The sequence below is a fragment of the Miniopterus natalensis genome, chromosome 1 (assembly GCF_054644295.1).
Source record: "Miniopterus natalensis isolate mMinNat1 chromosome 1, mMinNat1.hap1, whole genome shotgun sequence".
Taxonomy (NCBI): Eukaryota; Metazoa; Chordata; class Mammalia; order Chiroptera; family Miniopteridae; genus Miniopterus; species Miniopterus natalensis.
In genome coordinates this window covers 201,041,679-201,060,151 of record NC_142081.1, presented here as the reverse complement: position 1 = coordinate 201,060,151, position 18,473 = coordinate 201,041,679, and the positions used below count along the sequence as shown (strand labels likewise).

Sequence of the window (18,473 nt, the reverse complement as noted above, 5' to 3'; positions counted from 1 at the left end):
CCGGCGGCCCGGCCCCCGAGGACTTCCGGCTCCCGCCGCGCCCACGTGCCCCTCGCCCCGGAAGCAGACCCTCGGCGCGCCGGGGGCGTGGCCGACCGGCACGTCCTTCTATTGGCCGCGGGCGCCCCGGCGTCCTGCCCCCGACCGCGCGCCGATTGGCCAGACGCACCAACCGTCGGTATTTGAATAGGCGGCGGGCGGGCGGGCGGACTCGGGCTCTGGGCGCCTCCGGGATCGGCGCCTCCGGCTGTGTCCTCGGCTTCGCGCGGCGGCCGGCAGGTAAGCGGCGGGCGCCCGGGCTCGGGGCTCCGGTCCAGCCTCCCGCCCCTCCGCCCGCAGGAGGGCGCCGGCCGACTTCCACCCCGACCGCGAACCGCCCCTCCCCGGACCCCGCCGCCGGTTCTGGCCCCGGCCTCCCCGGCTTGTCGTTCGGGACGGTTCGTCCGTCTGGCGCGGTCCGTGGGCCTCCCCTCCCCCCCAGGACCTCGTCCAGTCTCAGGTCCCGCCCGTAGCTGCCCCCCCCCGGGCTCGCCTCCGCCCGCCCCAGCCCCCGGCCGTCGCCCGACACCCGCCTGCTCACCGGGGGCTCCGTCCGCTGGGAGCCGCCCCCTCCCGGGCTCAGGTGCACCAGCTGCGCCGAGGGCTCGCGCCCGCCCCCTGGAGCGCAGGCCGCCTCCGCTCGGGCGCCCTTCCCGTGCTCCCCGCGGGCCGCAGGAGCCGAGCCTGATCGAGACCGAGGCCCGGGCGCTCTGCTGCCCTCCGCCCCCGCGGGGAACTGCCGCAAAGGGGCCCCCGCGCCGCTCGTCCCAGCGGCTCAGGCGACGATCAAGAGTCACCGTTGACTTTCCTGCTTCCGCCCGGAGCGTGGTGGCCGCTGGCCAAGCCGGGGCTGATGCCCGGCTGCCCGCTGCCGGCTCTCTGGCCGCCCCCACGCCCTCTAAGGCGTCCAATTTCCCTCCCCTCCCACCCAGACCGTTCTTTCCAGGCCGCCTTTGCTCCCCCTGCCCCAGCCCCCATGGCCTTGCCCCTCCAGCCACAGCCCCCAGGACCCCACCGCCAGCGGGAACCTGTGATGCCCCCCCCTCCCCCGGTAGGTCAATGCCCAGCGCTCCGGTGGCTCCTAGATTGGAAATGCCATGTTGGTGACCATCACAAGGACTGGGGGAGGGAAGAGCAGGTCTGGGCGTAGCTGGGGACCCCTGGTGTGTTTCTGAGACTCCAGGCCCCATGTAGAAGCTCCACTCCCCACCCACATAGTAATCCTACTCCTCGCTGCTTGTTTTCTTCCCCAGCTCCTCGGGGCTGGGCCCTCCTGCTGCCCTCTGCAGTCCCCACTTTCCAGCCCAGTGCCTTTCTGTTCTCTGCTAACTTGGCCGGCTCCTCCAGCTGCAGCCTGTCGGGGGGCTGGGCTTTCTCCAGTTTTCTCCCAGGCCAGCGCTTACCTGTCTCCTGACTTACCCTCAGAGTCTGAGTGAGAGCCTGGTTCTTCTCCCTCACTGAAGGCCCTTCTAGCTCTTGGTCTTGGGAGGTGGCAGCACCCCAGCCCCACTGAAGAGTCACAGTCCCCTGAAGTAGGACAGGGGCTGCCTGGCAGAGGACACTGCTTGTGGAGTGGCCCTCCCTGCGGGGCCAGCTCTCACTGTCAGGCCTGTGCTTCCGGGTGATACGGCCCTCGCAGTGACACAAACCGTCTGCTTCCCCAGGATGAGTCTGCTGATCTTCAGTGACGAAAATGTTACTGATGACAAAAGTGCAGAAAACTGTAACTTCCTGTTTTCACCACCGGAACTTAGCAGAAGATCGCCTGTTCTCCGTCTGTCACAGAAAGAAAATGTGCCACCCAAGAACATAGCCAGAGCTATGAAGGTGAGTATGCTTTGCCTGTGTAAGGCTGGCCTTCTGCCACACCTTGGGTCACCCTGGGATCTGCTTTTCTGGTGATTTAACCTAGCTGGCAGGCAGTGTGCAGCCTGGCTAGTGTGGCTGAAGACTTGCATTATTGAACAGGTGCTCTCCTCCCTCCCCAACAGGTGACTTTTCAGACACCTCTGCGGGATCCCCAGACACACAAGATTTTAAGTCCCAGCATGAGCAGCAAACTTGAGGCTTGTTTTGCTCTGGGTGACACCAATGGATTAGAAAACTCTCCTCGCATCTGGACCCAAAAAGAGAAGTAAGTGTCAGTGCTTTTGACGTCCTACACTTTGTAACATCTCTGAGGGATATGGAGGACAGTTGTGTTTTGTTGTCTGTCGCCTTGGTTGGTTTCTCCTGGTCTCTGCTCTGGGATTGTGCAGTGCGTGACCCAGAGCACTTGGCATCTCAGTGCCCTTGCCAGCAAATTGGCCTTAGTTTTTGTCTCTCTGACTTCATAAAGTGTCCTGACCACACCTCTGGGTTTCATCTTTTTTGCATCCACTGGGATCTCTCTTTTACTTACATATTATGTTCTTAATATCAAGCCTTGGAGAAAGCTCACAGTTAGGTCTTACTCTCAGAGGCAGAGGAATTGTCTTTGTGTAACCTAGTCAGCATCCTAGCCTGGGGGTTGGGTTTTAAACACTTGACTTTAACCAGGAGCAGCTTCTGTGCAGCCTTACTAGGCCTTAGGTATTTGACTTGGGTGGTGGTTGACTGAGCAGCTGCCGCAGCTTTAATTTTAGCCTGTCTAGGAAAGAGGACCCTGCCGGCAGCTCTCTTAAATTAAGCTGCACTGACCCGATGGGCTTCCAGGGACCCTCTGCATCCAGAGTGGGGAGGGGCTTCACTGCACATTTTTATTCTGACTTTTGCTGACTTAAGCTGTTAAAACTTGCTTTTTCTCTTAAGCAGATTTCAGGTGTACAGTGAAAGATATTTAAGCAAAATATCATTATTGTATCCTTCACCCAACTTGAGTAAAACATTCTCTACACTGTGTTCCCGTTTCCCTGTGGAAGCTTCTCAAACCTGAGTTTTTTCTTTTTGTTAATCGTCACTCGAGGATATTTCCCCCCATTGATTTTGAGAGAGAGAGGAAGGGAGGGAGAAAGAAAATCTAATGTGAGAGAGACACATCAATTGGTTGACTCCTGCAAGCACCCCAACCAGGACTGGGGATCCGACCTGCAGCCCTTCGGTGGGTTGGCCAATGCCCTAATCACTGAGCCACACAGGCCAGAGCTGTACTTTTCTTTTTGAAATTCAACTGAAAGAGATTAGAGTGACTGCAATATTGTTCTTTTATAACAACCCCAAGAAGGAAGGAAAACCCACTTGCTGAGACCCTGCCTCCTGGCTTTGGGGTGTCACCTGCTTCAAAGACCACAGAGCAGAGGCCTGGGGAAACCAGGAGAGAACCCAGGGAAGGCGGTCCTGGGAGCCAGGCCCTGCTGTAGCTGGAGACAGCCGTCCTATCCTTGCCTTCCTCTCCTCAGTGAAAAGCTGGCTGATTGTCCTGGGCTATGTAGCTAGGGGCCTGAACCATGAGGCAAAATAGGCTAGCACAGAAAACCTGACCTTGGGTCTATCACATTTCTTCTGTCTCTCAGTGACCTGTGTGTCCCCAGCTGGCCCCCCAGCAGTGACTTATGGGAATACATACTTGTGAAAGTTTAGTGTGAAGAGAGGGTTCACTGAATGTCCTTTTTTTCTGTTTTAGCTAATGCTTTCAGTGTAGACAAAAATCCGCTTAAAAAGCCAGTGGGTTCACTAGTGTTAACTAAGTCTATTTCTGAAAGCCAACAGTTCACCCAGGAAGTGGACACCAAAGCAACAGATGGAATCCTGCAGAAACCTGCAGTGGCTGACACCCACGCCCCTCCAGAGCTCGTGAGACCAGCCTCTGACGACGGGCCCACCTCCACTCCCCAGGGATGCCTGGACCCCTCAAGCTGTCCGCAGACCCCGGCGAGTCTTAAAAACCAGCTGGCATCTCCACACGGGATGTCTGATGGCCCTGGGCAAGGTCTGCAGGAAAACCTTAGTTCTTATTCCCTGGAGAAAACCACGACATCCACCTCTGAAGTTCTAGATCCTCCCAGGATCACATCCCCAGACAGAACAGAGGACCCTCACAGAGCCTCAGGAGAAAGCTCAAACAGACCCCCTGCCTCCTCAGCTGGGGCCACTTCACCCCCTGGTACTTGCCCCACAGTAGCCCTCAGAGAAGACCCCCTCGCAGACCTGCCCGGGGCCCTGGCCAGCCCTGAGGATACATCTGGTCCTGAGAACACTGCCCCAGTAGGCCCTCTGAAGGCTGGAGGGGCAACAGCCCCAAGTCCTTGGAAAGAAGAGACCAGCTGCCAAACAGCCAACTCTTCGAGGAATGGTCCCATAAGGCTAGAATTTGACTTTTCTGATGTTGCTGCCAGCAAAAAGCCACCCCCACCAAGGAAACTGGGGAAGAGACCACAGGTGAGGCAGGAAAAGGCCCCGAAGGAGGCAGAGGAGGGTTCTGTTCCTCCTCCCCGGGGCTCCTACGACCTGGACTGGGACAAGCTTGATGACCCAAACTTCAACCCATTCGGAGGCAGTGGGGAGGCCTGTTCCCCAGAATGTCCTCAGAGCAGGCCGGCAGGGCCTGGGGCTGCAGGGGACTCTTCTCCGAGCAAGTAAGTGAGGGTGGTGATGTCGGGGTGACTGTGGGAGAACCCGGCACCAGAAATGCCACTTACACCCCCTTGAGAAGGGTCCTCAGGGCAGAGGGCTGTTGTGAGATCGAGGAAAGAGAGCAGGGCCATGTCCTGTTAGGTTCCCTCCCCCAAAAGTTACCTAGAGAAGGAAACTTCTGTAGTTCCAAGGGCACCGAGTGAGGGCTGTCAGCCCCTATGCATGTGGGTCCTCAGGCGAGAGTCTGGGTGTGTGAATCTCTCCCTGCTCCTTGCTTAGTGGCCACCCAGTGTTGGGTGATAAGAGAGGCTTAGCCAGTACCTGTACTCACACTTGTAGGCAGAGCCCCTGACCGTCCCTAGCTCCCCCCCCCCCCAAGTCCTGGAACTGCCTGGCAAGGCTGCCCCCCACCCACTGGCTTCTTTACTTGGGTTTCTGGTAAAAAGGACAAGTGATTCTTGGGGTTGCTGACATTGAGCTGAAAAGCCCTCAGATCCCCCACCTGCTTCCAAGGCCTCCTCCAAGGCTCAGATTCTCTTGCAGGCGAGGGTGGTGGGCTTTGCTGGCCACCCGTCTTAGCCCCAGTGCCTGGCTTTCTAGGTGAGGGCGCACAGGGAAGGTAGCAGCTCAGTTCCTAGGGAGGCGGGGGAGCAGGCCCTGTTGAGCAGGCCCCATCTCTTCAGGCAGGTGCCTCCAGCCTCAGCAGATGGCACACCTGTGCTGCAGACCACAGCAGGAGCCTTGGGACCGGTGGGCCAGGTATGAAGTGTGTGTGTGTCTGAGCATGAGCACATCTTTGCACTCTTGCCACTGTTTGCATATCGAAATAAAAGAGAGCCCTGCCGGGCGTGGCTCAGCAGTTGAGTGTCGGTCGACCTAGGATCCAGGCGATCAGGATTCGATTCCCAGTCGGCACATGCCTGGGTGTGGGCTCAATCCCCGGCAGGGGGCGTGCAGGAGGCAGCCGATCAATGACGACTCTCATCATTGATGTTTCTCTCCCTCTCCCTGAAATCAATAGATACATTTTTAAAAAATAAAGGAGAGGGAGGCCAGTGGTGACCAGTTGGTACACATTGCTTCCCCCCATCCTCTACCCCCACACCCCTCACCTTGACAAGACTTGGGTGAGGCAGAGGCCCCACCCGGGACCCTCAACTTCAAGAGATACTCAAACTGTACCACCCAGATGACCACCTTCTTCCTTTCAGGAGGGAACCGTGACTTCTTCAGAGCCAGGGGCTCCCCCCAGCAGTCTGGGCAATGAGCCCACAGCCTCACCTGCTGACCCAGCACACCCTGCTGTGCAGGGGCCAGAGTCTACCTCGGACCTGAGTGAGGAGCTTTTCAGAGACCCAGCTGAGGGTACGTTGCCCCTGAGTCATCACTCCTCTGTCCCTGCTGTTGGTTTGCCTGAAACATGTCTCATGAGTGTGTATGTTGAGTGGTGTTTGCAGATGAGCCTTCTACAGGCAGCTGGGTCTCCTGACTATAAGTGGGGCTCATGCAGAAACTGGTTTATCAAGATGGGCATTTCCAGGAGGTCCCTTTGATGTGAAGGACTCTGGAAATGGAAACTGTAGACTCACCTAGAACAGTATGCAAAGGTACGAGTGAGGCTGTGGCAGCTACAGGTGCACGGACCCCTGGGCTCAGTGGTCATGAGAGAAACACTGTTGGAACCTCGACCCCACAAGGAGGAGCCCAGGAGCTCAAACCTCCCTCGTGGTGCTGATGCGGTTAAGTTGGCGCTTCCGTACAGGGAGGGGCTGGTCGCTGACCCAAGGTGGGCTCAGTGAGGACACGTGACTGACTCGATTTAAAAGACGTGAGGCTGCTCGACAGCATCTCTGTTCGAGGTGCTTGAAAACTGCAGGCGGAGAGGAGATGGGAAACGGGGTGGGGCTCACCTGGCAGGACAAGCACATGTCCTCACACAGGTGCGCCAGGAGCCATGGAGAGACTCCGCTAGGGCAGGCCCGCAACCCCCATGGTTTTGAGTCCGGCTGCTCTCACTGAGCACGTCAGGTCGACCGTGTTGGAGCGTGAGTGACCTGCATATAGACAGACAGAGCAGCTTGTCGTTCACGCCCCGGTGGTTGGGCTTCCGTGCGGCTGCACTTCCAGCTGCGTGAACATGCGTGCACCCGCGGTGGGCAGACGTGCATTTTCTCTGCTTTTGGGTGTAAGTACCTGCTCCCAGGTAACTGTCTTAACTTCTTGAGGGACTGGGGACTTCCCCTCCGTCTCATCCCCAGGGGCAAGGTGGTCCCGCCTCTCCTTGTCCTCACCAAACTCGCTGTCTGACTCTTGGTCCTCGCTGCCCCAGTGGGTGTGCAGCATGACCTGTGTGCTCTGATTTGCGTCCCCCGGTGACAGTGACGGTGAGCACCTTTCACGTCCTTGCTGTGGAGAAACATCTGCTCAGATCCTTTGTCCGTGTTTATTTTTCTTTCTGTTACCAGGTTTATATCTCCTAAAGAAAAGGTCCTGGTCAGATACATGATTTACAGTTTTTCTCAGCCTGTGGCTGTCTTTGCGCCTTGTTTACTGTATACCTGGAGCACAGACTCTAACTTTGAAGCCTGTTTCTGTTTTTCCATTTGTTGCTTGTGATTTCAGTGTCTAATCTAAGAGATCATTGCCCAAAACAAAGCCATGAAGATTTATCCTTGTTTTCTTTTAGGAATTTTATAATCTTGGCTCTTATGTTTAGGTCTTTCACCCACTTTGAATTAATTTTTATGTATGGCTTGAGGTCCCCTTAAACGGTTTTTAAGCAAGGTTCATGTTATCAGAAACTAAAGGACTTTTCTGGGGTAGTTTTAAATAGTGGTTCTCGACCAGGATGGTTTAGCCCTCAGGGGACACTTTTGGTTTCCACCTGTCGGGGTTGCTTCTCAACACTGAATAGTGCACAGCACAGCCCCAAAAAACAATCTGGTCCCAGGTCCAGGATGGGCAGTGGGCAGGGCACAGTGTTGGCACAGTCTGAGTGCTGGGGGCTCTGGGATGCCCCCCATGCGGTGAAGCTGCTGGGCTGGCCTCTGCTTCACGGAGGAAGCACAGTCCACCACGTGTGGGGTGCTGGTGGCAGTGGTGCTGACGTGCTCCCCTCAGTTCTAGGCACAGTGGCCGATGTGGACTACCTGGAGCAGTTTGGGACATCCCAGGTGAGTACCCGCACCTGCCACAGCCTTTCCTGAGGGTGGGTCTCAAGGAGGGACTTTCCCTGGATCAGCTGTCACACCTGGGCAGCTGGGATGGTTCTTCAGGCCAAATGTCAGGCTGCACTGGGCCTCTCTGGGGCCCCTTCCTGCAGCTGCTTTTCTTAGCCACATCCCATGGTCCCAACAGAGTCCTATCCAGGGCCACCAGAGCATACTGCTCTGTGCTGGGGTCAGTCCCACCTGGGAGGCAGCTCAGTGAGTAGTGATCTCTCCGGGCCCTTTGGTCGCCTCATCAGGGCGACCAGGACCCTGCTGATGTGCCACCCCCTTCAGTTTAAGGAGTCAGCCCTGAGGAAGCAGTCATTGTACCTCAAGTTTGACCCGCTCCTGAAGGACAGTCCTGAGAGACTGGCCCCTGTGGCCCCCAAGACCAGCAGGTACATGTCCTCTGCAGTGGCTCAGTGCACGGTTGGCAGGTATGCCGGTGATCAGAGACCTCCAGACTAAGGGGGCAGTCATGACCCAGCTTCTGAGCGGCAGGCTCTGAGCTGACACCCTTCAGGTGCAGGAGGCGATGCCACCTCCCTTTGAGTTTGAAAAGGACGTGTGGGAAGTCTGAACTGGAATACCCACAGTGAGGGACAGCTAGGGGGCAGGACAGCGGGACCTGTGGTAGGTCCACCTGCTCACTGCCTGCTCCTCCACACAAGCTCTGTGGGCACAGTGACGCCTTCCTGCCCGCATCCGTCAGGCTGCTCTCGTTCTAAGACAGCAGGGTTGCTAGATGTGACAGCCATGTGGCCCACAATTCCTAAAATGTTGACTGGCCCTGTGGGGGGAGCCTGGGCAGACCCAGCTCTGAAGGAAAACGGTGCATGTATTTCTGTCCTGGTTCCAGTGCGCAGGACATTGACGTACCTTCTTTGGGAGGCCCACCTGAGGCCACGCTGGTGGACTTGGACTTCCTGGGAACACCGGACCTTCCTGTGAGTGCCTCAGCCTGTAGAGACACCTGTCTGTTAAGGGCCTGGGTTTTACGTTCAGGGTTCTGAAGGTTCAGAGGTCAGTGGGCTGGAGGTCTGCGGTTGCCACTCCTTGTCTCTGGTCACTGCCTTGCTGTCCTGCAGCCTCCTCCTGCCTCTGAGGACCTGTCCTCCCTGGGGCAGAGTGAATGCGAGAGGAGCTTGGGGCCCAGCTGGTCTCTGTCGCCCCACAGGTGCCGGACCCACCTCCATGTGTCCTCGGGCCCGGGGGCCTCATCGTGGATGTGCTGCAGTACAGCCAGAAGGACCTGGACGCAGCGGTGAGGGGGGGGGGGGGGGTCATGTCACGCTGTCCCCGCCTGTTGGCTGCAGCCCTGAGTGCTGGCCGCCCTGGTGCTGCTGCAGGTGGTGCCGCAGGTATCACTCAGCCCTGGCTGTTACCCAGCTCTGAGGGACCCGGGCTCTCAGCGGGCGCCTGCTGGCCTGGCGATGTCCAGCCCGTGAGGCATGGGGTATGGTTTGTGTAGGTGGAGGCAGCGCAGAAGGAGGTCCTGCAGCTGAGGAGCAGGTGTGAGGAGCTGCACCAGAAGAACCTGGAGATGGGGTGAGGCCTGCAGGGAGAACCTGGAGATGGGGTGAGGCCTGCGGGGAGAACCTGGAGATGGGGTGGCAGAGGTGGAACAGCACGGCTCTCAGCCACACATCTGCTCCTCCCACAGGAAGGTCATGGACGGGTACGAGAGCTTCATGTACCAGGCGATGGGTAAGCGGGAGCCTGTGGGCTCCTCTTTCTAATAGCAGCTCCCGCCTTGGCCACCACAGCCCTCAGCCGTAGAGCAGCCAAGACCAGTGCAGATGCAGCTGGGGTCAGGGAGCCCGGGTCAGGCTGTGGGGCTGACTCTTGTCGGCCCCCAAATTGGCCAGAACCTGAGCTCTGTGTGTCCAGCTTCAGCCTCTGGGTGTGTCCAGGCTGAGGCTGGAGGGTGGGAGCACTTGCCTCCACCCAGGAAGGGACTCAGGCTCCAGAGGCCCCCATATGTGGGCACAGGGTCATCGCAGGCTCTGCTGTTGGTCCCTGGGTTCATGTCCAGCCCCTTGGGCTCCGGTGGACCTAATGTTGAGGAAATGGCTGTGTTCTGGGCACTTGTTCCCCCAGATGTTGCTCTGGGAGGACAGGGTGGGAAGGGGCTTTGTCACCTTCCTCTAGTGGGACCTTGGCATGTTGCGGCTGACGCTGCCCACCTCTTCTCCATCTCACTGCCTCCTGCTCTGGGTCACTTGTGGCACCAGTGTGGAGGCTGCCCCCCTAACCTTACGTGTTTCTCTCTTTTCAAGAGGAGGCTCAGAAACAGCAGGACCTTGCCAAAGCCGAGATCCAGAAGGTTCTGAAAGAAAAGGAGCAGCTGACTGCGGATCTGAACTCCATGGAAAAGTCATTCTCTGACCTCTTCAAGCGGTTTGAGAAGCAGAGGGAGGCGATCGAAGGCTATCGTACGGTAGGTGGGGCTGTGTCGCCTCCTGCAGTGGGACCCAGCTGGGCTCTCTGGTGTCCCTACCTTGTAATGGCCTAGTCCCAAGCCCATCGGGCAGGAGGCAGCTCTCCCCACCGCATCCTTGTCCCTTAAACTTGGCAGCCGGCTGAGCCTTGCCCTGCGCCAGGGCTGTGAGGCCAGTCTCATCGGTGGGCCTAGGGTGGGGTGGGAGTGCTGTCAGCCTGGGGAGGCCTGGGCATGTGAGCAGAAGAACTGTAGGGCACAGCCTGGAGGCAGGACCCTGATGGTACAGTGGATGCCCTGATGACAGTAGGCACCCACGGAGCCAGCTGCTGCCTTCTGGAGGAGGGCCTGGCCCAGTTCAACCTCAGGGGCCCCCTGGGTGGGGGCAGCAGGAGCCCCGGCCACAGAGAGGGCTGCCAGGCGAGGGATAGGTCTGTTTCCAGGCAGGCTGAGGGGCCAAGAGGTAATGGTGGCCAGAGGAGTAGGGGGTCAGGCCTGGTGTCCAGGGATGGGGAGGCCTGGGCTGTGTGTGGAGGGACCTTTTTCAAAAAACAGACAGCAAGTGCAGCTTCCCTGCGGCTTTCCTTGTCTGAGCTGCTGCTTCACGAACATCCCAAAGAGCCTGGATAGGGACCTGTCCACACCCGACCCTGGGAACCGTCTCCCAGAGGTGCAAACTGGCAGCAATAACGCACCTCTCTCCTTAAAGAATGAAGAGTCCCTGAAGAAGTGTGTTGAGGACTACATTGTTAGAATCCAGAAGGAAGGCCAGAGGTACCAGGCGCTGAAGGCCCATGCGGAGGAGAAACTCCAGCTGTGAGTATGGGGAAGCCATGGGCAGCCGGGAGAGGGAGGAAGGTGAGGCTGACCCCGCCCTTTGAATGTCCAGGGCCAACGAGGAGATTGCCCAAGTCCGGAGCAAGGCCCAGGCGGAGGCAATGGCCTTCCAGGCGAGCCTGAGGAAGGAGCAGATGCGTGTCCACTCGCTGGAGAAGACCGTGGAGCAAAAGGTGGGTGCGGGCCTGAGGGACAGCCCTTCTGGATGGGACCTGCCCTGTCCCAAGGCCCTGTGGCCTGCTGGATCCCAGGCCAGGCCACTGTGCTCCTCCCAGACTCCTCTCAGGCCAGGCCAGGTGCCGGCTGAGCCCCTGCTACCACGACTGAGCACTGGGAGACCGAGGGGTTTGACATTTCTCCTTCAGACTAAAGAAAATGACGAGCTGACCAGGATCTGTGACGACCTCATTTCCAAGATGGAGAAGATCTGACGTGGGGTCCCCGCCTGTGCCCACCTGCCCTCCTGTCTGTCTGTCTGCCTGTTAGGTTGCATGTTTTTCCTTCTCTCCTAATTTCAGCTTATTTTTAAACTAGGTTGCTTTAGAAACAAGACTAAATAAAGTTTCCTTTGAGTTCAGTGCTGAAGTCGCTCTGTTGATGAAAACAAAGGTTTCTAGCCGTGACTGAATCTTCCACAGCCGCCGTCACCCACCATGCCCTTGGTCCTTGCCCCGCCCACACCTCAGCTGCCAGGTGGGCAGGCATCCTGCTTCTGTTCAGTCTGCCTCCTGACCACAGGTCAGAGTCCAACGGACCAAAGTTTTAATGTAAAAACGCAAACACGCAAGGGGATGGTGGGCCTGTGTTGCCGGGCAAGGCTGCAGCCCGAGGTCAGAGCACTCCCTGAGGTGTGGCTGAGGGATGTGGAGGCCAAGGCTTATTCACACCTGGCCGGCAGTGTCCTGGCTGCTGCGGTGGCCTCGTCCAGTCCCTTGAAGCTTAAGAGGAAGGAGGCCTGTCTGCCCCGCGGACTTCAGGTTCCCCAGCTGGGTCCACAGCCACCTGAGCCAGTGCTGCCAGATGAGGCTCGTAGGAGACGGGTTCTATCCAGCAGCTGGGATGAGATCTCCGGCTCTGCTCTGAGAACCCCGACCAGAGCAGATGTTTGCAGATGTTTGCAGCTGTGACAGGAGTTCTGAAAGCTCATAGAAAATGTCTGAGTGGACGTCTGGGTCCAGTGGGCATCAGGCTGCATACCAGGGCCTGCTCAGAGGAGCCTGTCAGACATGCTTGCGTGACTCTTGGACCCTTGGTCCCTCTTCCAGGACCATGTTGTACAGGGCATGGGGCCCAGAGGGGGTGCACTTGTAGGGTGGTGGTGAAGCCCTGGAACAGGCACAGGCAGGAGGAAGGCAGCCCTAGGAGCCCTTCTGAGCAGGGCAGAGGCTCAGCCTGCAGGGACATCACAGGGCCCAGCCCCTGGATGCAGATGGGCATAGAGCTGGCTGGTCCCTGGTCGCAAGATGAGACGTGGCTCTGTGCCCTGGAGCCGTGTCTGCACCCCTGTGCCCCCCAGATCCAGCTGGAGGGCACAGGGCTCCTTCGTGCTGAGCCAATAGGAATGGGCAGGCCGAGCTCTGCATATCTAACTGCTCCCAAGTGAGGCTGGTGCTGCTGGGCCGAGACCTCACTGCTCCAGGGAGTGACCACCACCCAGACGGGGCAGAGGCTGTGCTCAGGCTCAGGCCTAGGGGGAAAATCACCAAAGGGGTATTTTCTCGTCAATGGGAATGGGGTCCCTGGGCAGGTCCCATCTGAGACCTGCCCAGTCAGACCTCCCATGAGGGCCGAGTTTGGAGGTTTGGACCAGCTTCTGAACTTGACTGACCAGCCTGAAGGTGGGCAGCGGTGATGCGCCTGGCTGCCACCAGGGGGTGCTGCTGGCCACTGGCCGCTGTGCAGGGTCGGGACCCTGTGGTGACGTCCTGGCTGGGGACGCGCTGTGGCTCTGGCTGGCCAGTGGGCATCCCAGACTCCACAGGTGGAGGGTGTGTTTGTTCTCAGCACATTTTCAGGAGAGTGCCTGGTATGGGGACAGAAGGCCAGGCTGATGGCAGGAACCTAGGGGCCGCTCTGCTCCCTGCTCCCCGTGGCCCCCTGTGCTCCAGCCCTGTGGTCTCACCCCTGTGGCAGCTCCTGTTCGCCTTCAGGGCCCCTGCTGCTCCCACTGTCAGTACAGCCTCGGGAGGTCCTTTTATGAGCAGAGTCACTTCCCTCCTGGCTCAAGGACCAACCTGCAGTGGCTCCAGCTCCAGGTGTAAGTGCCAAGCCCTCAGGCCTCCAGCCAGATGCTGCCCCAAGCCCTCACTTCTCTGCTTAAGAGCCACTTCTCAGGAGGGCTTCCTTGACACCCTCACCCGAACCAGCTGATCCAGGGCACTCAGGCCTCAGCACAAGTGTTCCCCCTCCAGCCGGCATTCCAGCCGCCCAGGCTGACCCTCCAGCCTCCCTGCTCAGGGCTCTGATCCTCTATGGCCCTTGTCCTGTGCAGAGTGGTCGGTTTAGGGGGACTCACCCCCAGGAAGGCACCCCTCAAGAGCGGACGTGATATCACAGGATGTGTGTCTTCAACTTTACCAGGCCCCAGGTGCTGGCTGCAGGGGTGTGGGAGATGGGTTGGGACCCTCCAAGGCAGGCCAGAAACCCCAAAAGTCCTACTCAAAGCAGAGCTCTGGGCCCCTTCCCTGGAATGACCCAGGCTCCTGCCCTCCACATGTAGTCCCTCACCCCAAAGTGATAACTACTTCCCTTCCCTCACCCCCATTGAAGCACCACCCCACCCCTGGCACCCCTTCCATTCGCCCCTGGACAAGAACCTATCCACTCTGCACAGGGACCCCCCACCCTACCCGCCGCCCTAGACAGAAACGGAGCTGAGAAGCTCAGGGGCCTTCAGGAGCCTGCCAGGGCCCACATCACAGGCAAGAAAACAGACACATGGGGACAGTGACCATGGCTGGGGAGAGGTGGGACAGGGTGCCTGGGGTTGGGTGGGACGGCGGGGAGGAGGGGGGCCTGCAGCCTCTGGGCTCGCCTGCTGCCCCGCTGCCCCGCTGATCCTCAGCGCCCCCCCCACCCTTGCCACACCTGGCAGAGGGCAAGCGGCCACGTGGCCTCAGGACTGCCCCTTCTGCTGCAGTCAGGGCTGCTCTGAAGGGCCCTGGAGGGACATCGTCCTCACCCAGCTCTGCCTGTCTGGCCTCTCTGGCCACTCTGAGAACTGCCCAGTGCCCTGTCTCCAGCTGGGGCCTCTGAGCCAGACCAGGACTCCTGCAGAAGGCCACTCAGGGCGGCTGGCGGCGCTAAGGCCACAGGCCGGGGGGCAGCGTCCTGGGCCGGGAGCCTCTCTGGGACAAAGGGGCCTTGTGCGGCTGAATGGGTGTTTATCCTGGAGCCCGAGTTAACTCGGGGCCGTGAGGCCAGGCGGGGGCCCTGGCACCGGCCTCCCGCAGGTAAACATGACCGGAGCTGGGCATTCAGCAGCGGCCTGGACTCCTGCCCCCTGCATTTCCTGCGCATCGACACACCAGCGTCATGGGGCCTCCCGCCAGAATGGGGACGTGAGGAAACAGGGAGGGGGAAGCTGTCCTGGGGGCATGATTCCGGGTCCCCATCACTGAGCAGCGAGACCTTGTGGACTGAGCCCCCAAGGGCTGCCTCCCAGGCTCAGGGCTGATCCCTGCGCACAGGAGGTGAGGGTCGCTGACCCCCTGCCCCCTGGTGTGGTGGGCCTGGGAGCCAGAACTTGGGGACCTGGACCAAGGCCCCACCAGCCTCGACTGAATTTCTGTGTTCCCCCAAATTCATGTCTTGAAGCCCCGGCCCAGTGGGATGAGATGTGGAGGCGAGTGGGGTTAGGTGAGGCCATGAGGTGGGGCCCTCTGATGGGACCCGTGCCCTGCTGAGACCAGAGCACCCTCTCCGCTGTGTGAGGATGGCGACAGGCTGCAGGCCAGGACGCGGCCTCACTGAAACCGAACTGACTGCCACCTTGACGGTGGACGTCCAGCATCCAGACTACGGGAAATAAATGCCTGTTGTCCGTGTTTTTATGTTACAGCGGCAGGTGCTGACGAAGGCAGCCACGAAGACTGTGGCTGCCACGCCCAAGGCCACCCACTGCCCAGCTGTCCTCCCTGGGCTGTGGCCCACGAGGGCTCCAGCCCTGGTGGAGAAGCCTGGGTCTGTGGGGCATCACTGCCCATCCCTCCCCTCTGGGGCTGAGTGCACGCTGGCACCTCCCCCATGTCTCCGTCCAGCCAGTCCCTCGGTGGCCTGGGGCTGCCAGCCACGTGGCTGAGTCACCACAGGGGAGGACCCGCTGGTGATGTTTGTGCCCATGTGTGCCCTGGGAGCACTGGGCTCATGTCCCTTGTGTCCCTGTTCAGGATGTACCAGAGCGAAGGCCCAGCAGGCCGCCACGCCACTCAGGAGGCAGGAGCATCCCCATAGCAGCTGGGGCTGGAGGAGGCCAGAGGACAGGGCCTTTGGCATGCACATCCTGGCCCTGGCTCCTAGTGGCCTCCAGACCCTGGATCCCAGGACCCCTGTGCTTCCCTGGCCCCAGCTCTACTGACCCCCAAGTGCCCCACCCCCAAATTCTGAGGCCCCGAGCCACTAGGGCCAAGCTGGCTTTGTTGAGCTGGGAGGCCTGCAGGGGGCACCGATGAACCGGTCAGAGCCTCTGGCCCAGAAGCAACATGTCCAGATGTCCAGCCCCGCCTCCTGTGCAGGGGTGGGAGCGGGGTCTCCCAGACCCCCACGCTGGAGAATTGAGGGATGGCCTCCACCCGGACCTCATGGAGGCCAGGCTGCCACTGTAGGTACGATGGGTGGGGAGGGCCCAGGCCCAGGACAGCACCATTGCCGGCTGAGGCTCTGGGCAAGCCTGGGGTGGGGCTGCAGGGCAGGGTCTTTGACCAGGTCCAGGACCCTCCCTCCCAGGCCCAGCCCTTGTCCAGCAGTGTTCTGGGCCACCCCCTGGTGGGGTGGACACGGCGCCCTGGCCCTTTGAAACGCCAGCCAGGCCCAGGTGTGATGGGCTCATGGCCCCCCCTCTGCCGTTGTTCAGGACTGGGGAGGACCCTCAGAAACACCCCTGCCCCAGCCTGGCCCTGGGCACTGAGCTGGAAGGTTCGCCGGTGTCTGTACAATGAATGAATGAGTGGACGGATGGATGTGCTGCCCCAGGAGTGCCCCCCAGGCCCCTCTCTCCAGGGCAGGGGGTAATTTGAGGGCATTATGCCCCCTGCAGGCAGCGAGTGGGATAAGAGGACATTTGAAGAATGAATGAATGGAGTGAACGAATGAGCAAGGCTGTGCCCAGCATGGGGGTGCCCATGTCCCCTCTCCTGCACCTCCTTCCTTGTCCCCCCACACCCGCTCCTTAGCCCTGCTGGCACCAGCTGGGCCCACCCCAGCCTGGGCTCCCAGGGGCCAGGCCCACTCTGCAGGGGGCAGGGATGGGGGCAGGGGGGCTGTGGGGAGGGCTGTGTGTTTATTTTTGATAGGAGAGTGTGCGAGACAGTCGGCCCAGAGCCTCGGGCCCTGGAGAAAGGGCTCCTGTGTGTGGGCAGAGGGGCCCGCCTGGGGCACTGATGCCGGGTGGGGTGTAGGTGACACTGCCTGGGCTGCTGTCTACATGCCAGGTCTCCAAAGGCTCAGTGTGTGTCCACTCTGGGGGCCAGACAGGGCCTGCTTGGGGGCTCTCCTGGCAGTAGCTGCTGTGTGGCCTGAACCTCCAGGGGGGCTCTGCGGGATGGGCTGTGGGGCCTGTGCAGCGTGGTAGGGATGGAGGTCACCCCTAGCCTGAGGGGCCCACCAGAGGGCGCTCGCTTCCCTGTGTGCCCGGCTGGCAGGGGGATTCCAGGGCGGTGCGTGGAGCCAGCCAAGGACAGTCCCAAAGTCTGAACCAGGGGCACCGCACAAACAAGCAGCGTCTCCACCGTGGCCTGTGGAGCCACAGCAGCAAAGAGGCTGAGGGGAGCCTACCGGGCCGGGGCTTCCACCTGGGGTGGCTCATCAGCTGGGGACTGTCACCCCTGGGTGTAGGACAGCAGGGCTGGCTCCAGGAGGCAATGGTGGTACCGGGGGGTTGGGACTGGGGCAGGGGCCGTTAGCTCTGGGTAGACCCCTCCACCCAGCCCCCTACCAGTCCCCAAGCCCAGTGTCCCCATCAGTCAGCAAGGGGGTGGGACCCTGAGGCTCTAAGGTTGCTTCTCACACTTGGTCATTCGTTCATTCACATGACAACATGTGCTGAGAGCCCTCTCTGTTCCAGGCCCTGGGGGACAGCCGGGGACAGCCCAGCCCAGTCCCTGCCCTGGCAGAGCCGACCTTCTGGCTGGGGGTGGAGTCGGGGAGCAGACAGGGAAGGAATAAACGGTCAATCCAGAACATACCGGCAGGTGACAGTTGGGGAGGCAGAGAATGGGGAGAAAGTGGGCATCCCCTGCCCAGCCCCTCCACACCATGGAGGGAGGGTCACCCACCTACCCACCTCTCTTAAGCTCCCTGGACTGGGTGCTCGCTCCCCACCCATGCCAACCAGGCAGAGGCTCCAAGGTCCCTGCCATGTTCAAGGCCAGAGCAGCAGGGAGCACAAGATTGGGCCCAGGGAGATCTTACCCCCACCCCAGGCCCTGGCAAGGCACAACATTCCCACGGGGTGCAGGCAGTCCCCATCCCCAGCTGGCCAGCTCTGCCCTCTGCTCTGGGACCCAGGCGGGCCCCTCATCCTGTCTGTTTTGCACAGAGGTTGGGGGCTGATGACCCTCAGGCTCCTTTGGACCTGGAAGGCGTCCTCCCACCGGGGTCCAGCACCCCTACTCCCGCAGATGGGCAGGGGCCACAGCTCAGGGTTGGTCGTTCTGCACCAGGCCAGTCAGACAATGGCAGCCGGGCACTGGGCGGGCCAGAGGCAGGGGGTGTCTCTTGCATAAGTGCCACTCTGGGGAGGCCTCAAGGAATCAGAAACACATGGCCAGGCCAGCCCAGCGTCCCTGTGTCCCTGCGTCCAGCCCTCAGGCAGCTCACCCGCAGAGCGGAGCCAAGACAGGCCCCAGATGGCGGGGATCTGCCCGGCCTTCCTTCCCCTACTCTCCCGCTCCACCAGGCACACGCCCTCTGGTCTCAGCCCGGCATCACCCAGCTGGGCTTGCTTACTGCCTCCACCTGGAGGCTCATGACTGCACCTCGCCTTGTCAGGTGGAGGTGGGTCCCTAGAACCAAGAGGCCAGGCTGCTCACAGGCAGTGCCCCTCCTGCTCCAGGAGCCTGGCATCTGGATGACCCAGGCCTCCAGGGTCCAAGGAGTGAATCAAAGGCACACAGCCCCCCCAGCCACCGTGAGCCCAGCCCCCCCTGAGCACTCATTCACCAACTTGGCTGCACTCTAGC

The 18,473-nt window shown here is 60.3% G+C and overlaps 1 protein-coding gene across 1 annotated transcript; it reads left to right on the top strand.

The window, feature by feature from the left end:
- The first annotated feature begins 182 nt into the window (after positions 1-182).
- Positions 183-11,653, top strand: TACC3 (transforming acidic coiled-coil containing protein 3). The gene is made up of 16 exons (XM_087828649.1): positions 183-279; positions 1,704-1,866; positions 2,031-2,173; positions 3,720-4,592; positions 5,274-5,349; positions 5,802-5,955; positions 7,711-7,763; positions 8,094-8,197; positions 8,659-8,746; positions 8,977-9,063; positions 9,271-9,347; positions 9,463-9,506; positions 10,079-10,239; positions 10,949-11,055; positions 11,129-11,249; positions 11,442-11,653. Exons 2-16 carry the CDS (start codon positions 1,705-1,707, stop codon positions 11,505-11,507), a joined length of 2,316 nt encoding a protein of 771 aa, XP_087684775.1. The 5' UTR covers positions 183-279; position 1,704; the 3' UTR covers positions 11,508-11,653.
- The last annotated feature ends 6,820 nt before the right edge of the window (positions 11,654-18,473 follow it).